This window comes from Myotis brandtii, unplaced genomic scaffold (assembly GCF_000412655.1).
Source record: "Myotis brandtii unplaced genomic scaffold, ASM41265v1 scaffold640, whole genome shotgun sequence".
Taxonomy (NCBI): Eukaryota; Metazoa; Chordata; class Mammalia; order Chiroptera; family Vespertilionidae; genus Myotis; species Myotis brandtii.
Genome location: NW_005370461.1, coordinates 268,714 through 289,005, shown reverse-complemented (window position 1 = coordinate 289,005; position 20,292 = coordinate 268,714). Strand labels below are relative to the sequence as shown.

General features: G+C 40.6%; 1 protein-coding gene across 2 annotated transcripts in view; it reads right to left on the bottom strand.

Moving 5' to 3' along the window:
- Window positions 1-1,367: 1,367 nt before the first annotated feature.
- LOC102249482 (chromosome unknown open reading frame, human C14orf105) overlaps window positions 1,368-20,292 on the bottom strand; it is a 21,230-nt gene continuing 2,305 nt past the window's right edge. Inside the window, exons 2-6 of one of the 2 annotated variants that reach the window (XM_005880545.2) lie at window positions 19,110-19,192; window positions 10,193-10,279; window positions 8,786-8,884; window positions 7,702-7,858; window positions 1,368-3,663 (exon numbers count right to left, since the gene is read on the bottom strand). In XM_005880545.2, the coding sequence (XP_005880607.1) occupies window positions 3,428-3,663; window positions 7,702-7,858; window positions 8,786-8,884; window positions 10,193-10,279; window positions 19,110-19,192 (662 nt within the window). In that variant the 3' untranslated portion in view covers window positions 1,368-3,427. Of the gene's footprint in view, window positions 3,664-7,701; window positions 7,859-8,785; window positions 8,888-10,192; window positions 10,280-19,109; window positions 19,193-20,292 lie in introns of both variants that reach the window. The other variant, XM_005880546.2, reaches the window with a different exon arrangement.

Sequence of the window (20,292 nt, the reverse complement as noted above, 5' to 3'; positions counted from 1 at the left end):
GCTTTATTTTTCTTCATCATGTTTGATATTATCTGAAATTGTATCATGTATTCGACTCTCTGCTCATGGTCTCCCCACTGGAATGTAACTTATTGGTGTAGGGACTTTGTCTTGGTTATTGCTGTATTTTCAGCACCTGGAACAGTGCTTGGCATGTCGTAGATACTCAAATCTGTTTGTTGAATGCATGATTAAATGAATGAACAAATGAGTTGCAGACTTATTTTGAAGTATACATTTAAAAATAAACCTCAGCCCTGTCCAGTCTAGCTAAGTTGGTTGAGCGTTGTCCCGTGCACCCAAAGGTTGCCTGTTGATTTCTGGTCAGAACACGTGCCTAGGTTGTGGGTTCAATCCCTGATAGGGGTGTGTGTGGGAGGCAACCAACAAATGTTTCTCTTTTACATAGATGTTTCTCTCTCTCTCCCTTCCTCTCTTTCTCTCTCAAAATCAATAAAGACATATTAAAAAAATAAATCTCAACTATTGACTTTTTTTCAAATGTGTGTTGTTTATCCTATACTGAAATAAAAATAGTACTTCTTTTTAAAAAAATGAGATGTAGCCCAAAATAAATCTCAACTATTGACTTTTTTTCAAATGTGTTTTGTTTATCCTGTACTGAAATATAAATAGTACTTCTTTTTTTAAAAATGAGATGTAGCCCTAATCGGTTTAGCTCAGTGGATAGAGCGTCAGCCTGCGGACTGAAGGGTCCCAGGTTCTATTCCGGTCAGGGGCATGTACCTTGGTTGCACATCCCCAGTAGGAGATGTGCAGGAGGCAGCTGATCGATGTTTCTCTCTCATCGATGTTTCTGACTCTCTATCCCTCTCCCTTCCTCTCTGTAAAAAATCAATAAAAATATATTTTTTTAAAAATGAGATGTAATTCAGATTTTTAATGGTCTGACCTTCCCCAATCTACCCCTTAACACACTTTCTCCAAAGCCCTCCTTGTAAGTATTCTAGATAAGCGAGGTTTTGCAGCAATATGTGGAAATGAGCTTTTGTTGTTCGTTTGAGGCAGGAAATATTTGATATTAATTATGACTTGATGATTGTATGCTTTCCTGGCAAGAAAGGAAGTGGCCTAAAAAGCTGGAGTTTTGTTTTCTGTGTTTAAAGGCTTGGTGCAAGCAGAAAACATTATCTGTGTGTTTATAAGACTATTTCACAGGTGACTCTACAAGAGTCCTCTTTAGTTAAATGCAGGTAAAGTAACTCAGAATTATCATCAAAATAGATGAAGACAAATGGCTGTTTGCATGAAAAAAAGAAAGAAAAAACAATTGAGAAAAATACGTTTCCAAAAGTGTGCCAAAAAGATTTTCTTTTGAAAAATTCAGAGCTACAAGGAAAATATTATTTTCACAAGAGAAGCATGCATTTGGCCATTGACAAGCCATTTTCCTTTCCAAAGCTGGGGAGATTTTCAGTTGAAGAAGATTGACAACGTTGCCTCTAGGCTGAAATTTATAGTTTTCACCATTATGATTGATTTTCCTTTGCAGCTAACACACTCTGATAGAGTTTTGAAAAAATTTTTGAGCTATGGCATCCTCACTATGGTAAGCTCCTGTGTCCCAAGGCAATGTCTAATTCATGCCATCCGTTTAGATGTATACATTTCATGAACGTTTGAAGACATTTTCCTTTCTTTACTGTATAACCAGCCTTGTACATTTCAGACTCGTGGGAAATGATGGAAATGAGAGGGAGCAACTGCACAGCTGGAAAGAAACAAGTGCCTCTCTAATTAGCTAGTTAGCTCAACACATAAGCTAATGAATTCAACAAACATTTATTAATTAGTGCCAGGTGTTGTGCTAGGATGTGGGGATGCCACCTGGAGGAGACATGGTCCATGCCCTTATGGAAGTCACAATCCAGTGAGTTCTAGAAGGAGGTGTCATTCCAATTTCAAGGCACAGATCACCATGATGAAGATATACTAAACTCTGCTATCTTCCACACTGGGAGCTGACCACCCCACTTTGTTGTAAACCTTCCAGATAAACCATAATATTCATTATGAATAGGTTGGACTCATTTTTTCTCTCAAGGATTTTACTTTTTCAAGAAGGCTGACTGGTCAAACCATTATGTATTCCTTTGTAGGAAATATGCTTTTTATATACCACAGAAAAAGTAGGAATACTTCTTGCAAAGAATTGGGGGTAACAATGCCTAGGGGTGACCTAGAGGCCTTTTGTCCTTGAAGGAAACATGATTGTTTATCCCCTGACACAGCAGTCTTTCTTTTTCGGTTCTTTGTGACTGACATAAATGCACTGAACATCAAATTCAGGGGATAACTCCCTCTTTTTTTTTTGAGAGGGGGTCTCCTAAATAAGGCTTAAAAGGGTGTTTTTATTTTGCTTTAAGTTTTACTAATATCTTAGAAGCTTCTGGATGGCATAAAAGTACGTTTAGAGTATGCTAAAAGTGCAGCCTAATTTTACACCAAAGAAACTCTTAAAGCTACCTAAAAATCTAATTTTTATAAATGGGGTAACTTTTGTATTGAATATTTCTACCATTCCTTTTAGTTTTAAAGAGTTCTAAGATCTACCTCATACTCTTAAGAGTTCTTCATTTAACTTTGAGCTTTAATTCACAACAATCTTTCACACTAGACATTATTCCACCTGTTTCCTGTAACCTCTCAGTTATGAGATCAAAAACTGCTAACTCACAAGACTGTGACTTAGTGAGCTTAGTCTCTAATGTAGCATCTTTAAAAACTCATCTTTATTTGTATCAAATCTACTTTCTCATCTCTTTGTTTTATAAGCTATAATTTGCTTTTTAAAAATATGGTGTAGGGGCAAGTCTCAAAGATGGACCCCAGTGGGCCACAGTTTGGAATTCAAGCCCTTTTTCATTGACTGTGATCTGGACAATGATTTGCTTCAACAAACAGAATGTAGGAGTGATGCAGAGCCTGTTCCATGATTACTCTTTAGAGGACTGGCAGCTTCTGCTTCCTCCTCTTGGAACATGTGTTTTTTGGAGCCCTGGGCTCCTCATTCACTACCTGGCTGGAGAGACCATATGAAGAGGCTCTGAGGCTATGGAGAGGGAGTGAGGTCCAGCTGTCTCAGTGTCCTGGTCAAGCCCTTGCTGCTGGCTGACTTCATCTTCATGAAAGGCTTCACAAGGGACCAGCAGAAGAACCACCCAACTGAGCCCAGCAACCCACAGAAGAGTGAAACAACATGTGGCTGTTGTTTATGCCCCTATGTGTTGAGGCAGTTGGTTATGCAGCATCACTAACAAACTATGCCACACCTGTTAATCATAAGACTTCAAATAAAAAGCAAGTGAATTGGCTCCCTCGGAATAATTCATATACTAACTTGAAGAGTTTTTACAGGAAAGTAAGCCTTCAATGCTCTGAGAATCTAGGTTAGTGAATAGCATTCTTATTCTCGATCAAAAAACTCGTCAAAAGGTGGGATTCTCTCTGTCCTGGTCCTCACCAGGGCTCGTGGTTTCTTCGTGACTTTCCCCAACTCATCAGAGTCAGAGCTAGAGCTGTCCCAGAGCAGCTGTCCCCGGGCCTCTTGTTCACGAAGCCATGTTTCCATTTTGCCAATTTTCCGTGGACCATAGTCATTCCTTGAATGATGTTCTAAAAATTCTGCATTCTGTGAATTTCCTACAAAAAATTAAAAGTTCATTTAATTAATTTCCCCCCTGACAATGGTGTATTTGTTTAAGTGCCTGTTTTTGTATGAACACAGAATAATCTGTTTGGTATTTTTAAAAATATATACACATATACAGGATTCCATCTGGGGAAGCATTCAAATGTTTCTCTTTTCCTTTTTTTAAAAAAATTTAAATCTTCTGAAAGGCACAAGAATATTATACCTGTATATATACCTGTACACTCCAACTCACCAACAACATTTTGTCACTATATATGTACTTTTCAGTTGATCCATTTGAGAATTAGTTGTAGAGTCACTGCCCCCCAGCACACATAACCACAAATCTCCTAAGAACAAAGGCAGGAAGGAGAAAAGAAAAAAAGAAGAAAATCAAGGAGACTAAGAAGCCCTGACCAGATACCTCAGTTGGTTAGAGCATCGCCCTGATACACCAAGGTAACGGGTTTGATCCCCAGTTGGGGCAAATACAAGAGTTAACCAATGAATGCAAAAATAAGTGGTCAACAAATCAATGTTTCTTTCTTTCTCTCTCTCCCCCCTCTGTCACCATCCTCTCTCTCTAAAAAAACAAAACAACAAACAAGCAAAAAAGGAGACTGAGAAACAGAAGATAAAATGCAATGTATGATCCTGGTTTGGATCCTGGATCTAAAAAAGAAAGCACTAACAGGGAAACAAAAAGTAGCCATAAAGAGCATTATGGGGATAACCATCGATATTTACATACGGACCAAACATTAGAAAATAGCATGTATGAATGTTAACATTTGTAAGTGTAATAATTGTATTGTGGTTATGTAGAAAAGCTTAGAAGAAGCTTAAAGAAAAATACTAAGTAAATAATAGCACAGGTGTCCAGATAAGACCAGAATTGTGAAGGTGACAAATGATGTATTTAGGATGACACTTCCCTGAGGTATATAGTTATTTTCACTATAAGATATCAGTTCCATCTTTCTTCAGTTTTGTCCATATTCCCATGCATTTACATGACGCTTTACATTTTATATGTGCTTTCACACAGATTTATATTAATTTTACATAAAACCTACTTGGTGACATGCTTTATATTCCCATTTTATAGATGTGGAAAGTGAGGTTTGCAGAGATTAAATGACCATAATTTAGCTGTAATCTTTCTCTCTATAGAATAAACTCATGTAGACAAATATATAGCTAATATTTATTGAGAGATACTATGTACCAGGCACTGTTCTAGGAGCTAGAGAAGGTCCCTGCTCCCATTTATTACAGTTAATAAATGTCCTGGTGGGGCTCAAATGAAAGACCTTGATTCTAAGTCCATGGCTTTTTCTACCCACTACATATGGCTTCTGGAAAGGGCAAGAGAAACACAAACATCTTAAAACTCATAGAATTTTAAGCTCCAAAAAACGATGTTCACTTTGAAGTAGTTATGTATCATTTTATACACACACACACACACACACACACACACACACACACACATATACAGTATATATAATTTATTAAAATATATGTACACACACACACACACACACACATATACAGTATATATAATTTATTATATAAATATATGTGAAGTGTGTGTGATTTCATTTTAAAGAAGCTGCAGGAAAAAAAGAGACTTGAACTCTCACGTCAATTCCAAAAGAGGGAACAGAATAGGCAAATACAGCATAAAATCAGAGGAGATGGGTACAGAGGAATCTTAACTACCAGAATGTAACTAGCAGGATCCTCTTGTAAGTCTATGATCTTTGCTACACTCCACTTCTAGGAGAAAGCAATGGGAGTTGCTTTTAGAAGACAGGGAAAGAAATCAAAGATGCTATTTGGGAATAAGTAAAAAGGAATCATTGATCCATCATATGCCTACTGCCATGGTGAAATCTATAGGCTTTGCAGAGGGCAGCCTTCTCTTGAAAGATAAGGCTGAGGAGTCACAACCTCTGTATTTGCAGACTTTCCCACGGTTGTCCTGGACGGAGCTCCAACGAGGCTGTACAAGAGGGTGCGTGAGAGAGCACACTTGGGAGTCAGAAGGACTTGGCCTTGCATATTGGCTCCATTACATGGGACCTAATAGTAACTCCTACCTTATAGGTTATGTGAGGATTAAATGCAGTAATGCATTTAAGGGCAGACCACAGTGCCTGGCTTATAGTAAGCATTCAATAAACCTTTGCCAGAGCAAAATGAAGCAGCTCGGAAAAGCATGGGGAAAGCAGGAAAACCCCATCACCATGTGTCACAGTCTCCCCTGAGCCCCTCCAATTCTGGAACATCTCCCAAAGACTACACTTGCGTTGGCCTGATCTCAAGCAATGAGTCTACATGTCTAACTATAGCCGAGGCACTTTTCTTGGTTGTTTTGCCAATATTTTTTTAATTGTAAAAGTTGTTTTTCTGCATGACTACACAGCATATTTTATCCTGGGACTCAGGAGTATAGGTTACATAGATGCCTCAAGTAGATTTTCAATCATTCAGCCTGTTCTTATTGCATTAACATATTGATTAAGCATCTTGTTCTTCTGAGCAGGAGCAGGATCTCTTTCGGCTGCCTATTTTGCTCTTAGAAGCCCAAGACCACCAGAGGCGTGGCCAGCATCTCCCTAGAGCTCTCAGTGGTCAGTCTTGCTGAGGTGAGGATTTGGCCCACAGCAGGGCAATCTAAGAGTGTAGACAATCTTGTACATTTGCAAGGGTGGCCTTGCCCTGGAGCAATACAGACAGGGCAAAATTTATGGGGCTCTAATTGGTGGGGCAACATAGCGAAGGGGTTACGTATGCAGATATCTGTTGGAAATCACACAGCAATCTGAGGCTGTGAGCAATCTGGGCTGACTGCGGTGTGGGGCTGGGTAGGAGAATGGCAGGAGATGAAGCCAGGGAGGGAGTTAGACTTTGTCCTCAGGCTGATGGAGACTCATTGAAGGATTTCTTTTAGCAAGACAGTGAGTTGGTCAGATTTGCATTATATAAGGTTACTACACTCTGAGTGCAGTACTTCTAGAACATTATTGTGCAGGGGAACCACTTTGGAATCTTGACAAAATGCAGGGCCTGATTCAGTCGGTCTGGGGTGGGGTCTGAAATTCCGCATTTCTAATAAACTCCCAGGTGATGCAGACCCTGCTGGTCTGTGGACAATAGACCTGTGGTTATTAAACTTTACAGGCATCGAATCACCTCGGTAGAGGGTGTTAAACCCAGATTGCTGGGCCCAGCCCTGCAGTTTCTGATTCAGTCACTCTGGCTGGGGCCCTAACACGTTCCCAGGTGAGGCTGGTGCTGGAGGTCTGGGGACCACACTGAGAACCACTGAAGTGGAGGGCTGATGTGGGAGGGTGAGACCTGAGCGAGGAGTGCAGTCAGGAGGCTGTCGCAATAGCCCTGGTATGACACGATGGCCTAAAGGTGATATGGGGAATGGGAGACAGAAGGGAGATTTCAGCGCTAGGCGACCTCAACAGGACTTGGCGACTGATCAGTTGCAAGGAGAAGGAACAGAAGGGCTGGAAAGGCCCCAGGGCACGGAGGCCTTGTTGAATGCATGGATGAAGCAGGAGCAGGCTTGGATTCAGTTTAGATATTCCGAGTGTGCTGTGGGGGGAAAGAGTGGGCCGGGGGTGAGAGTGTCTGCATATGGCACCCAACCGGTTGATACCAATTTCCCATTTAATATTTCCTCCACGTGCTTTATTCTCTTTCACCACAAGATGAGGCTCTTTGGCCTTTTTCCCTCCTAGGGATGGAGCGAGGATTGCCAATAATGCATACAAAGTACAGTAAATCTCTATAAAGAAAGAAGCATCTTATTACAGTGCTTAAACTTCTGCCTTTTCTTCCGGGCCATCCAAATTACATGATAACCTACTCACTATATTCCAGGAAGTAAATATCAGCCGGGACCTCAGGCTATTTACTGACCTTCTACCCTAACAAGTTCCTACCCTTACCCCTGAAATTTGTATTTGGTGATGATTGAAACACTTGAAATACTTTATTTTACTGAAAAAAACGGCATGACTCACCTGGACTTGGGTTTAAGGTTTCATCAGGCAACATAGTTAGAAAGTCACCGTCATCTCTGGGGATGCTGTCAAGGATTTTCTTGGCTGTGCTGTCCCTCGGTTTCTCCTTATTAATCCTCGCCTCCCTGTGAAGACTTTTCTTCAACTCCACTTGGGCCTGAAAACCATCAGTTATAAATGGTTCAAGTCCTCCCAACCCCCATCTCCACCCTCAGCTTTCACCAGAATAGGTCCATGGGTCAGCCACTTTGCCAGTTGTGTAATCATCCGTGGGCATCTGTGGTCCCCTAATCAGAATAGGACTCTCTTTTTCCTATTAGAAGGTACAGAGTTTTTCTTTATGCACAGGTTTGCTAGGAGAAGGGAGAGTATATCCACAGTCTCAAAAAGGTGAGGACTTCTGTGAAAGCATTTCTCCAAAGGCTAGTTGATATATTTGGAATAACAGCAGACAGTGGTTTTAGGCTTACTCACTAGAGTGAGAAGTTTGGAATATGACAATTAGAGGAGCCATACTGTACATGGCTTTGTAACAAGAGGTCTTTCTTGTAAGATCGCTCTATGGCAGTGGTTGGCAAACTGCGGCTCTTTGGCCCCTTGAGTGTGGCCACGAAGTTCCAATCACACTGTACGTGTGCTCCCACACATGGTATTTTGTGGAAGAGCCACACTCAAGGGGCCACAGTTTGCCGACCACCGCTCTATGGCATACATTGCAGAGATGCTTCAGTATCAAAATAAAGACCAACCCCACACCACTCACCACCCCCCTTTTTTTTTTACTAAACCAAGAAAAATGATCTAACCCATTTTTTTTTCTGCTGGAGCCAGAATGTCATAGAAGCAAGAGTTTAAAAAGAGAGACCTGAGACACAGCTACATCCTATGAGGATTGAAAACAGAGGAAAGACTTAGTTGGTAGGAGAAGGAATATTGCTGGTTCTTCCCAACTCCAGTAGTTGAATCTTTGGATCTAATGGCTAGATTTAAAAAGACTGGAGATGAACCCTTAACTATATCTATGTGCCAGGGCAGTTATCATGTTCAGCGAATTTGGTAAATATGATATTCTTCTCATATTTACCTCTTGTCTTTTCCGGTTTATTTCCAGCATTTGCATCTTATGTAAATATTGTCTTTTCCCAGAAGTATACATTGGAATTTGCATCTTCTTTTCCAGTTCCTGCTACAAAAGATGACACCTTCATTAGTGTGAGATAACTAGTTACAGACTCTGCAATCTAAACTTGAAATCCTTTTTGGAACCGAACAAGATGAATCCGCAATCGTAATCCATAGAGATCTCTTGTGATATCAAAGGCGAACCACTGCAGTTCCCAGGTAAGACCTTTGTGTAGCTACCAGTGAATGGAGTGGCAGTTGGCAATGTGTGCAATGCAGTTTTTTAAGGTTCCTGTGGAGTGCTTCAGACCTTGAATGGACATATCTTTTCACATCTCATTTTGACAAGATATCACTTCCCTTATCAATAGATGCTTATTACTATCTCCCCAGAAATGTGTTCTGGTTTGATGAGACCAACGTCTCTCTCTTTCTCCCTGTCTCTTCTACCACTGACTACTTGTCTGGCTATGAAATTAGAACCTATTTATACAGAGTGTCTCCCTATATACCAACATAAGCCCTGGTATGTTACAGTTTAGGAAGGACTTGAAGTTGATTCTTTGTGACTTTGGTGCTCTTCCCATAAACTCCAGTGGGACAGTGCTGACAGTCATTGAGGGCAATCAGGGGTGAATGCATCTCATTTACCACCAGATGCGTTCAGTCATGTTTTATGTGGTCCTGTGGACAATGACTGTGTTCACTGATGTGAGCCTCAGGGAGAGGCCATCTCCTGAGGTGCTATCAGCCTCACAAACATTGTCGTGAGGATCCAAAACTACCTGGACATCTTCTACCAAGTGAGCCAGCACACAGCAGTATCTAGCTGGTTCCAAAATGAATCAGGAGTAGAAAGTGTTAGAAATCTGCTTCTACCTCACATTTTACATTTCTGCACGAGGGGAGTTTTCTCAGCAGAGTATGACAAGTTTATAAAAAGAAAGAATTTTACAGTAGGCCCTTTCCAGGATGACTTTTTGGTGGGTTGTAGTATGATTTATCCTGAAAACTGAGAACAAAGAGAAAGTTTTAGCCGAGTGGAAGAAATGAAAGGGAAGAGTTACGCTGGACTTTCCCACATATTTGAACACTTCTAGAATCACCAATTTCCAAGTACAATTTCTCTGTCTCTTCTTCTTCTCCCTGTTCCACCAGGAAGCGGAGAAGGGCCACGGGTTCACCTGACAGGCAAGAGCAGTTGCCAGCAGGAGGCAGGCCCAGGAGAAGACAGAGGGCTTTGTCAAGTTCTAACTCTGAATAACGTAATAGTGTGATTTGCTTTGAAGTCCTCTGTGCAGGGAGTACATGAAAAGGACAGCCCACCCTCTAGTTACACCCACCCCCTCCGAGTACCACTGCAGTTTACCTTTGCTTTGTGAGTCGTCCTGGGCTCTCGTTGGCTCAAGGTCCTTTCAGAAGTAATTACTTGTGGCAGGTCAATGGGTTCAAGCTTCTAGAAGCCCAACATTTAGAGCATTCAGCATTCCTCGAGCCATGAGATGATGAAACATAAAAGCCAGGCATTAAACTATCTTAACACTTTGCGAAAGCAGCACTTGCTCTTGAGAGCACACAGAGAAGGCAATTTCAATGGGATTACAGTGGTATTCTGGGTTCTGTATGGTTCTATTGCACTGTTGTCAGTGACTTATTGATCTAAATAGTGGTCAGAGAGTTAACAGACTAAGAATCCTTTTCTAGCTGCATTGAGGGGCCATGTCTTAAGTTATCGAATAATGAGGACCTTAGAGTATTAGAGATGAAAGAAGCACCAAGAAGTTATTTTCTTCATCCATTAACCACCCAGCTGAACTCTTCTGGTTCTTGGAGAAGTGCCGTATTTTAACATCTTCAGAGAAGCTCCCTTATCCTCCTCAACAATAATCGGTGGTGCTTAAGAGGCACACGTGAAATGGAGTTCAGTGTGCTAACAAATCTTAGACATGACTTTTCCTAGCAGGGGTTTGGCTGCATAGGGAAAGTGATGCTGGAGTTTCAAGGGGTCACTAATTGGGCAGCAATTGATGAACCAGTAGATCTGCCTCCAGTCCCACTTGCCTCAGATGACTGGCTGCTCCAGAAGCTGGAGGACTGGGAGGTGATTGAGTAGGCAGGGACATAAAGGCTGCCCTGCTCACGTTGCCATGCAGTCAACGACCTGGAGGGCCATGGAGTTCATTGCTTCACTCAGTGAATACTTATTGAACAATTGCCATATGCCAAGCATGGGGGTACAGTGGTCAACAGAAATGGGCATGGTCCCTCATGGAGCTTACAGTCTATGGGGGAGGAGGAGCAAATATACTTTCGCTTGTGTGATTATTTGATTAAGAATTACAAACTAATCAGTACTTGAGGAAAAGGTCTGCAGGGCAGGACTATGACAATATATTATTCCTAGAGGACTCCACCTCAGAAATGGGTGGTATTATGAGTTGAATTGTGTTCCTTCTCCCAAATCTATATGTTGAAGTTCTAGCCCCTAGTACCTCAGAATGTGACTTTATTGGGTAATGGGATCCTTACAGATATAATTAGTTAATATGAGGTTATACAGGAGTAGGCTGGACCTTTAATTCAATATGTTGGTGTCCTCATAAAAAGAGGAAATTTGGAAGATCACCATGTGAAGATCAAGGTGGACATTGGAGTGATGTTTCACAAGAAAAGGAATGCCAAAGGCTGCCAGCAAATCACCAGAAGCTAAGAGAAAGGCATGGAACGGACTCTCCCTCCCAGCCCTCAGAAGAAACCTACCCTGCCAACACCTTGATTTCACACCTCTAGCTTCCAGAACTGTGACATAGTACATTTCTGTTATTTTAAGTCACACATTTTTTTACACTTCATGATTGTAGCCCTAGAAAAATAATACAAGAGGGAGAAGGATAAGGAGGCAGTCCCCGAAAGTTTGCTGAAGAAGTAATTTTCAGCGGAAGTTGGAAGGTTGGAAGTATTAAGGGGACTAAGGTTAGGAGAGTGCACGAGCTATTGAAGGAATTGCAAGAAGTTGGCTGCAGTTCAGAGTGAGAGGAAGAGCCGCTCAAATGAGGCTGGAGAGGGAGGCAGGGGTCAGCTTATGCCAGGCCTAATAGGGTAGTATCAGATGTTGGTTTTCTTAAGACTATGCGCAGCCATTGACACATTTTAAGCAAAGTAGTGACATGATTGCTACAGTTGTTTTTAAAAATGATCACTGTAGCTGCAGTGTGGAAACTAAATTAAAGAGAGTAGTGGTGGTGGGGGTGGCGCTAAAGCTCCTGGAAGGACACTTGATGGACTCTACAAATATTTAAAAGTGACCAAACAGGATTCATGATGGCTGGTGAGGGAGAGTGAAGTGTCCAGATGATATTCAGATACAAGGTACAGATAGTGTTATCAGTCACCGAGATGGGGAATTCTAAAGGAGGACCAGGTTTAGGTGGAATATAGCAGGAAAATACAAATTCGGTTTAGAGCAGGTTGTGTTTGAGAAGCCTTTGAGACATATCGGTGTAGATGTTGAGTAGATGTTGAGGTGTTGAACAGGCATGGAGTTCAGAGCACAGGTCTGTGCTTGGGGTCATTCCTGGGTAAAGCAAAACTGAAGCCATAGTCATGGGTGAGTCAAGAAGGAGAAGAGCAGCGCCAAAGAGTCCAACACCAAGAGGCTGGTGTGTGAAGATGAAATGGCCAAGGAGACAGAAGTGATGGCTCGGGAAGCAGGAGAGAACCAGGGACGCCATGTGCTGCAGCAAACAATGTGAGCGCTACTCCCTTAGTCCAACATGAAAGGCAAATCCTAACATCTTTTGAAATTATTTTTCATTGTAGTCTGATTTGTTGTATTATCAAGGCTTAGTCCTGGGAGCCAGTGTAGCTTTCAAGAGTGAAAAGAGACAGAGCGAGACCACGGGAAATGGATGCTGAGCATCCAGCACTCATAGTGGGAGAGCAACATGTGCCTCCTGCTACTTCCCTATGGGACCATTCCTGGTCCCTGGGCCTGGGCCTGGGCTGTTCTCGGGAGGGCAGCCAGCATTTCTTTCTGCTAAAGCAGCCTAAAGTGAGGAAGTAGCTTTTTGTTTGTTTTTAACATAGTGACTTAGCAAGGAGCTAATGAGAGGTGATCAATACTAGTAAGAGAGAGGTTTGTCTCTCTTCTCTGCAGAACATAAAGATGCAGGACAAATGGGACCTGCTGGCAGAGGGAGCAGCAGCTGGTCAAGTCAGAACCCTGAGGGGAATGGAGTAGAAAAGGAAGGGGGATGGAGACCAAAGATCAAGGGATATCCAGGCAAATGGGAGGGAGAATCAGCAATAACTAGGGAGTTTAGGGGGTGAGGAAAGAACAGGAAGTGTTTATGCTATCCCCTGGCATGGTTCAGGATTCGGTTCTTTCTGGTGATTAGGCCCAAATGCCTTTGCAGCCGCTATTGTCCATCGTGCTCAGGGTCACAATATGTCATCTCATTCAATTGTCATGGGAACCCTGTGGATGATGATGATGATGGTTCCCCATGTCAGAGAGGTTAGTGACGTGTCCAAAGTTGCATAGCTAGTAAGTGGCAACTCCAGGATTCAAACTCAGGTCTGTCCAGTTCCAAACTTCATGCTTTTTTCCTCCACTACTTGTTCCTAAACCTGATTTTTCACTAGAAACTCTGGGAATTAAAAGAAAAAAGTCCTGAGCAATTCATTGGGGACTGAGATTCAACAGATATGGGCTATGTTCTGGCAAAAAAAAATAGTATATACGTATATTTGTGTGTATGTTTAATTAATAAACTTTATTTTTTGAGCAGATTTAGGTTCACAGCAAAATTGTGCAGAAAGTAGAGCTCTCATATACCTTCTGCACACAACCTCTCCATTATCAACAGCCTGCACCAGAATGGAACATTTATCACAACTGATAAACCTACAGTGACATATCATTATCACCCAAAGTCTTTAGTTTACAGTAAGGTTCACTCTTGGTGTTGTACATTCTAATGGGTTTGGACAAATGTATAATGACATGTACCTACCATTGAAGTACCATATAGAGTGGTTATATTACTCTCCAAATCCTCTGTGTTCTGCCTATTTACTCACCCCTCTTTCCCTCTAACTCCTGGTGACAACTAGTATTTCCATGACTATCTCTATAGTTTTACATTTCCCAGAATGTCATAAAGTTGGAATCACACAGTATGCAGTCTTTTCAGATTGATTTCTTTCACTTAGTAATATGCGTTTATGTTTCCTCCATGTCTTTTCATGGCTTGATAGGCACATTTCCTTTTAATGCTAAATTATTCTATTTTCTGGATATATCACAACATTTCCTTTTAATGCTAAATTATTCTATTTTCTGGATACATCACAATTTATTTATCCATTCACCTACTGAAAGGTATCTTGGTTGCTTCCAAGTTTTGGCAATTATGAATAAAGCTGCTATAAACATCTGTGTGTAGGCTTTTGTATGGATATGAGATTTCGATTCATTTGGGGTAAATACCAAGGAGTCTGATTGATGTACCTGCAGTTCTGATATTCAATCTGCAGTTTTGATAAGGGTTAAGGAGCAGGTGTCTTCAAGTACTCTCTGCAGGCAATTACTTTCTTCCTGGCCATTGAAAAGAACCTAAGGGATCACACTATTTCTCCCCAAAGGACACTAGATGGCAGCAACTAACATTGCAAATAGGATCCCTCTGTTAAATCTTTTTTACTTGACCTGGGAAGCACTGCAAAAAAATTGTTGGAAAATTGGCTTCTCTAAACAAAGTAGTCAAGTGAAGTGGCCTCGGAATTCTGGCTTCATATTTAGTTCCTTTTCCCTCCCTGGGAAATGGGATGCCTCACTTCATCATCTTCAGAGAGAATACAACTGAAGGAATTACTTGGAGAATTGTTAGAATGACACTTAAAAAAATTATTTGTCTAAAGATTTCTGGATTATTTGGCTTCTCAAATAAAACAAATTGACAGGATAGCCAGTGGAAGTGTCACATAGGAGACAGGAGATTCAATCTGTTAGTGGTGACAAACACTAACCTGAGCTTCTATTTACTAGTAGGAGAAAGGTGGGCAGGGACAACTTGAAGAAAGCATGACGTTCATTTGGCACCGTGACTGAAGAATGTGTCCTCTAAGGCTCTGGGACAAAGGTCAAGATGTCCAAAACGGCCTTGGAGGAAGAAATTGTAAGGCCAAGGGGGAACTTCTGGTCAAGGCATTGCAAGGAGCTCACATTTTAATAACATTCATTGCTCCAAACATATAGCAATAAAAAAATAAATCAGGAAACCAAAAAGATATGGTCAGTCTTTAATACAAGATATGTATCTCCCTGGATTAGAAAACAGAATAGGAAACTTGGGGGAGGCAGATCAATAAGGCATTTAGGATTCCTGATGGCTGTGAGTTATTTCTATAGGTTAAATGGGACCTAAGAGTGCTCCACACAAGATGGGAAACTAGAGCCAGGCTCACAGTTTCAACTCAAGGGCTGCATTATTCTTCACCCCTTTTCCTGGTGAAAAAAAGCTGCATCAACATGTAAGCTGAGAGATGTACCAAGAAATATAACAAAAAAATTACACAAGACCTCTGTGGAAAAATTATGAAATATTATTGAAATATCCAAAAGAAAATATAAGTAAGTGGAGATTTATGCCATGCTCATGGTTTAGAAGACTCAATATTGTAAACTTGGCTAATGTTCCCCAAGTTAATCTATTAATGCTGATGAGGTTTTTTGTGAAACTTGCCAAGAAGATCCAAACTACACATGGAAGAGCAAAGGGCTATGGATAGCAAAGATAATTCTGAAGAAGAATAAAGTGAGGGGACTTTCCTTATTGAATATAAAAACTCGGTTTAAAGTTAATAGTTATGACAGTGTGGAATTCCTGTGGAGATACCAGGTAGACCAGCACAACAGTGGAGAGAGTCCAGAAACAGACTCATGAAGCTTTGGATATTGGATATATGACAGAAGTAACATTTCAAATCAATGGTCAAAGAATGAATGATTCCGTAAAGAGTGCTGGGGCAATAGATTAATCAAATGGGGAAAAAGTAAAGTTAGATTTCAACTTCACACCTGCACACAAATGAATTTCAGATGGATTAAGACCTAAGTGTGAAAAGTTAAATAGTATAAATTTTAGAAATACAAAATATCTTTACGAACTTGGGAAAGAGAATAATTAGTCAAAATACAAGAAATACAAAACATAAAGGTTAAGATTGAGAAATCTGACATTAAAACTGGGAATTTATGTGTACACACACCCGTGCATGCGCATGTGCCAAATGAAAAAGCAAACCATAGATGAAAAGAAGATATTTGCAGCACAGATAATTAAAAAAGGACCAGGTCTCATAAAGAATTCGTATGAATCACAAAGAAAAAGCTGATAGAAAATTGGCAAAGGACCAAAAAAGGTAAAGAAAAAGAAGTTTGTGACAAATTGTCTAATACCCAAAACAACATAGACCACCCAGGTCAGAACCATCCTCCATATCTCTCATCACCAGTCTTTATGCTCATCTTTCTCTCCTCTCCATTCATTCATTCATTCATTCATTCAACATTTATTCAACACATACTTATTGCTCACCTACTACCTGCCATGTACTGTTTTAGATACTTATATACAATACTGAAGACAACAGACAGAAATCCCTGCTTCTGTGAAGATTATACTCTAGCATTGGGGTTGGGGGAGGGTGAAAAGGCACTGAAGAAAATACACACTGAACATAATAGGTAAGTAAATTGCTTGTGTTGGATGAAAATAAGTGTTCTGGGGGGTGTGAGGGGGGGTGGGGAATAGTGAAGGGCCAGGGCAATCAGGAGAGCTAGGGTGAGGGTTGCAATTGTCAATGGATTGTCAGGATAAGCCTTCCAGGGAAGGTGAAATTTGAGCAAATCTTTGGAGATGAGGGAGTCATTTGAGATTACCTGAGGAAACATCATAGAGTGGGGTGGGGGTTGGGGTGGACATCTCCATCTTAGGCTGGACCTGAGGTAGCTGGATGAGAAGGTCAATCAGGCCAGAAGGGAGAGTGATGGTCAACTCTTTAGCATGGGGCAGGCACATTTGCTTTAGGGTTCCCTGGAAGAGGTTCTCAGATCTAAGCAACTCCAAGCTAGAGAGAACCTGAGTTCATGACCTGCTCTTTGCTTGAGGAGTAGATGTTCAGGAAGTAGGGAGTGCCAAATATGCAAGTCAAATTATTTAAGGTGCGATTCAACTTGGTTTAATAATTTAAAAAATACTTTTAGAATTTTCCCTGCCAGGGATTAGGCTATTAATTAGCATGTCATGGGAACCCAGCATTTATTATTCTCTCAAAAACCCATTTGTAGTGGAAAATGTGCTGAGTCTCATTTGTGAAAGATAATTATAGTTTATATCTTTCAGATACCTGCCAAGTTCCCAGTGATTTCCCTCTTCTCAGGGAGCTGCCTTCAGAATCTACATTTCCACTGCATGGCATACCCCCTGGTCATAGCTCTTTGGACCAAACCTGGAATCATGAGCAGAGCTGAGCCAATAAGATGTTTTTCTCTCTCAGGAATTTGGAATTGGAGCCAAGAGGGCCAGGCCACACTGTTTGACTGGAACTGTAAGATGCAAATTAATGGTCACATATCACCGATGGTCTTGAGGAGCTGAGAAAGTTGATTTGCAGGGAGGGAATAAAGCAAATGCAGAGAGAATAGCTCAGGGGAGACACATAGGAAGTTCTGCCTTTCAGGTTCCAAGGCACAGTTCTTCCCTGAAGTGCAGGTGCCTCCCAACTCTGGGGTTCAATAAAACACTCCTCTATCCTTACTATTCATCACATTTGTTATGTTGGTTAGACAATTGGACTTCCAATCTAGTGATGCTACAGGTCTCCAGTAGGGAGTGCACTTTGATTTTTTTTTCCCCACGAGGTCAATGGGTCTCTTTCTTACTCATTGATCTGTTCATTCATTCACAAGATATTTTGGGGTATGTATTAAGTGTTAGTGACTCAAGATATAAGACTGAATAACACATGGTCTTTGCGCTCAAATAATTCATTTGTCTTGATTTTTCTTTTTAAGGTGGTTTGGTTAGGATGTGGGGATGCAGTCTTTGAAATACCAGAGTCCTCTTTTTGAGCTTGATGGATTAATGTACTCTTTTAGCGTATTCAGGATTGCTAGGTATGAAAAGTACTTTGTGAACTACAGACTGCTACACACTTACTTTTCACTGGTTACTTTTCATTAAACAATATTTTAAGGCTTTTAATCGTTTGGGAAAAGATGCTTTTTTGTGTGACCAAAAGATATAATCAGATCAAATAATGATTGTGAGCTTTTGGAGAAAACAGGTAAATAAAAACCAACTGAAACAGAAATAATGCCTAACAAATGAGCTCAAATACACCTGGGATTGGTCTAGTCATCTGGGTGAATTGTGTAGCAGTTGGGATTTGGCTTTGATTCTTTTCAAATGTCAGCGATAGATCCTGCTCACTGAGACAACCCCCCTTCTCCCCCCACCCTCACCCCAGCCCTGCTTTCAGCTGGTGCTTATTTTCAAAGACCCACTCATATCTCTTTCCCCTTCTACAATGAGAGTTCTGAGACTTTACAGTTCTCTAGAGAAAATTCATTAAATATTTATTAAGGTGAGTGCATTTAAAATTTGCTTTGCTGCCTTGAAATCCAATGTTCTCAATTTCAACAACCAGTTGACACTTAAAACAATAAAAGGGTAGGGACAGAAGGGCTGTAGAGATCATCTCTGCCCAGTTAAGAAAAAGGGCTTTGGAGACCTGATTGATATGTGGTCTCTGTTGTCCTTGTTAACTCTCTGAATTACATGTATACAGCAAAGATAATACTTCCTTTCTCATAGAGGGGTATGAGGATTAAATGGATGACATAGATCAAGTTGTCTGGGGTGTCTCTGACTTGTAGTAGGTGAAAATTAAATAGTACTAGCTATTGTTATTGTTATTATTGCCTGTTACAAGTGATTTCCCCATAGTCACTCAACTAATCAATGCAAGTTTCAGGTCCTTTGAGCCTCATCATGGCTATGTCTTTGGTACTATACTTTCTCCTTTTGGTAGTGGCTTTAAAAGGTGAAATCATTACAAAAGGAAACCGAAAGAAAGATGGTCTTTGCATTGATAACATTCTCTTTAACATTACTGTCATTCTCGTTTGCTTGGTCCTTTTTAATATCCCTCTTTTATGATTATAGTTAAAAAGGGATGTGACCATTAAATTCCTATGAAGCTTTTTAAATTTATCTTACTTGAAGTCTTCGGGGTGGATGCCTTTTAATAATACTTGTTTCTCCCTGTTCCAGTGGGATGTCAAAATACATGGCCCTGGGCACTTGAAGGATTGGGGGAGAAGCAAGAAAAAACACATTAGAAACAATTTACTATTAAATAAGTTTAACAATTAGTTTTTAGACTTTGTTAACCAATTTTGTACCTTCTTTTTTTAAAAATATATGTCTAACCTAGGGGTTGAATGTGGAGATGAAACATAAAGCAGGAACCCTACATGAGAGCAAATGCAAAATATTAGCTTAGATGCAGAATTTAATTTCTGTTTTTCTCATTTCCTCCCCAAACGTATTGATGACAACCCAGCCAGTATGGCTCAGCAGTTGAGTGTCCACCCAGGAACCAAGAGGTTGACAGTTCAATTCTGGATCAGGCCACATGCTCGAGGTTGCAGGCTCAATCCCCAGTGGGGGGTGGGGGGGCATGCAGGAGGCAGTCTATTGATATTTCTCTCTCATCAATGTTTCTTACTCTCTATCCCTCTCCCTTTCTCTCTCTCTAAAATATCAATAAAAACATATTTTTAAAGAAATGTATTGATGACAAATGTTATTCAAACACAGGATTTGGCATGAAAAATAGAAATGTATGGATTTATTTTAATTTCATTAAATCACCCACAAATAATATAGGAAATCAGGATAAAATATAGCTTTAAGAAATAAAAATAAATTCTCTTTTTAGATTAACTAGATAGATAGATAGATAGATAGATAGATAGATAGATAGATATTAGGTAGAGAGGTAATAAAGAAATGGAGCAAATGCCCTAACCGGTTTGGCTCGGTGGATAGAGCGTTGGCCTGCGGACTGAAAGGTCCCAGGTTCAATTCTGGTCAAGGGCATGTACCTTGGTTGCGGGTACATCCCCAGTAGGAGGTGTGCAGGAGGCAGCTGATCAATGTTTCTCTCTCATTTATGTTTCTAACTCTATCCCTCTCCCTTCCTCTCTGTAAAAAATCAATAAAATATATTTAAAAAAAAAGAAATGGAGCAAAAAACAAGAAATAATAAAAAAAAAAAGAAATTGAGCATAAGTGTTTAATAGGAGTATGCAACGCTAAGCATTGTATGTTCCTAATTAAATAGTCCCCCTAACTAAGGAAAGACATTCCCACAGTCCCTACTGTAATATAGCATGTC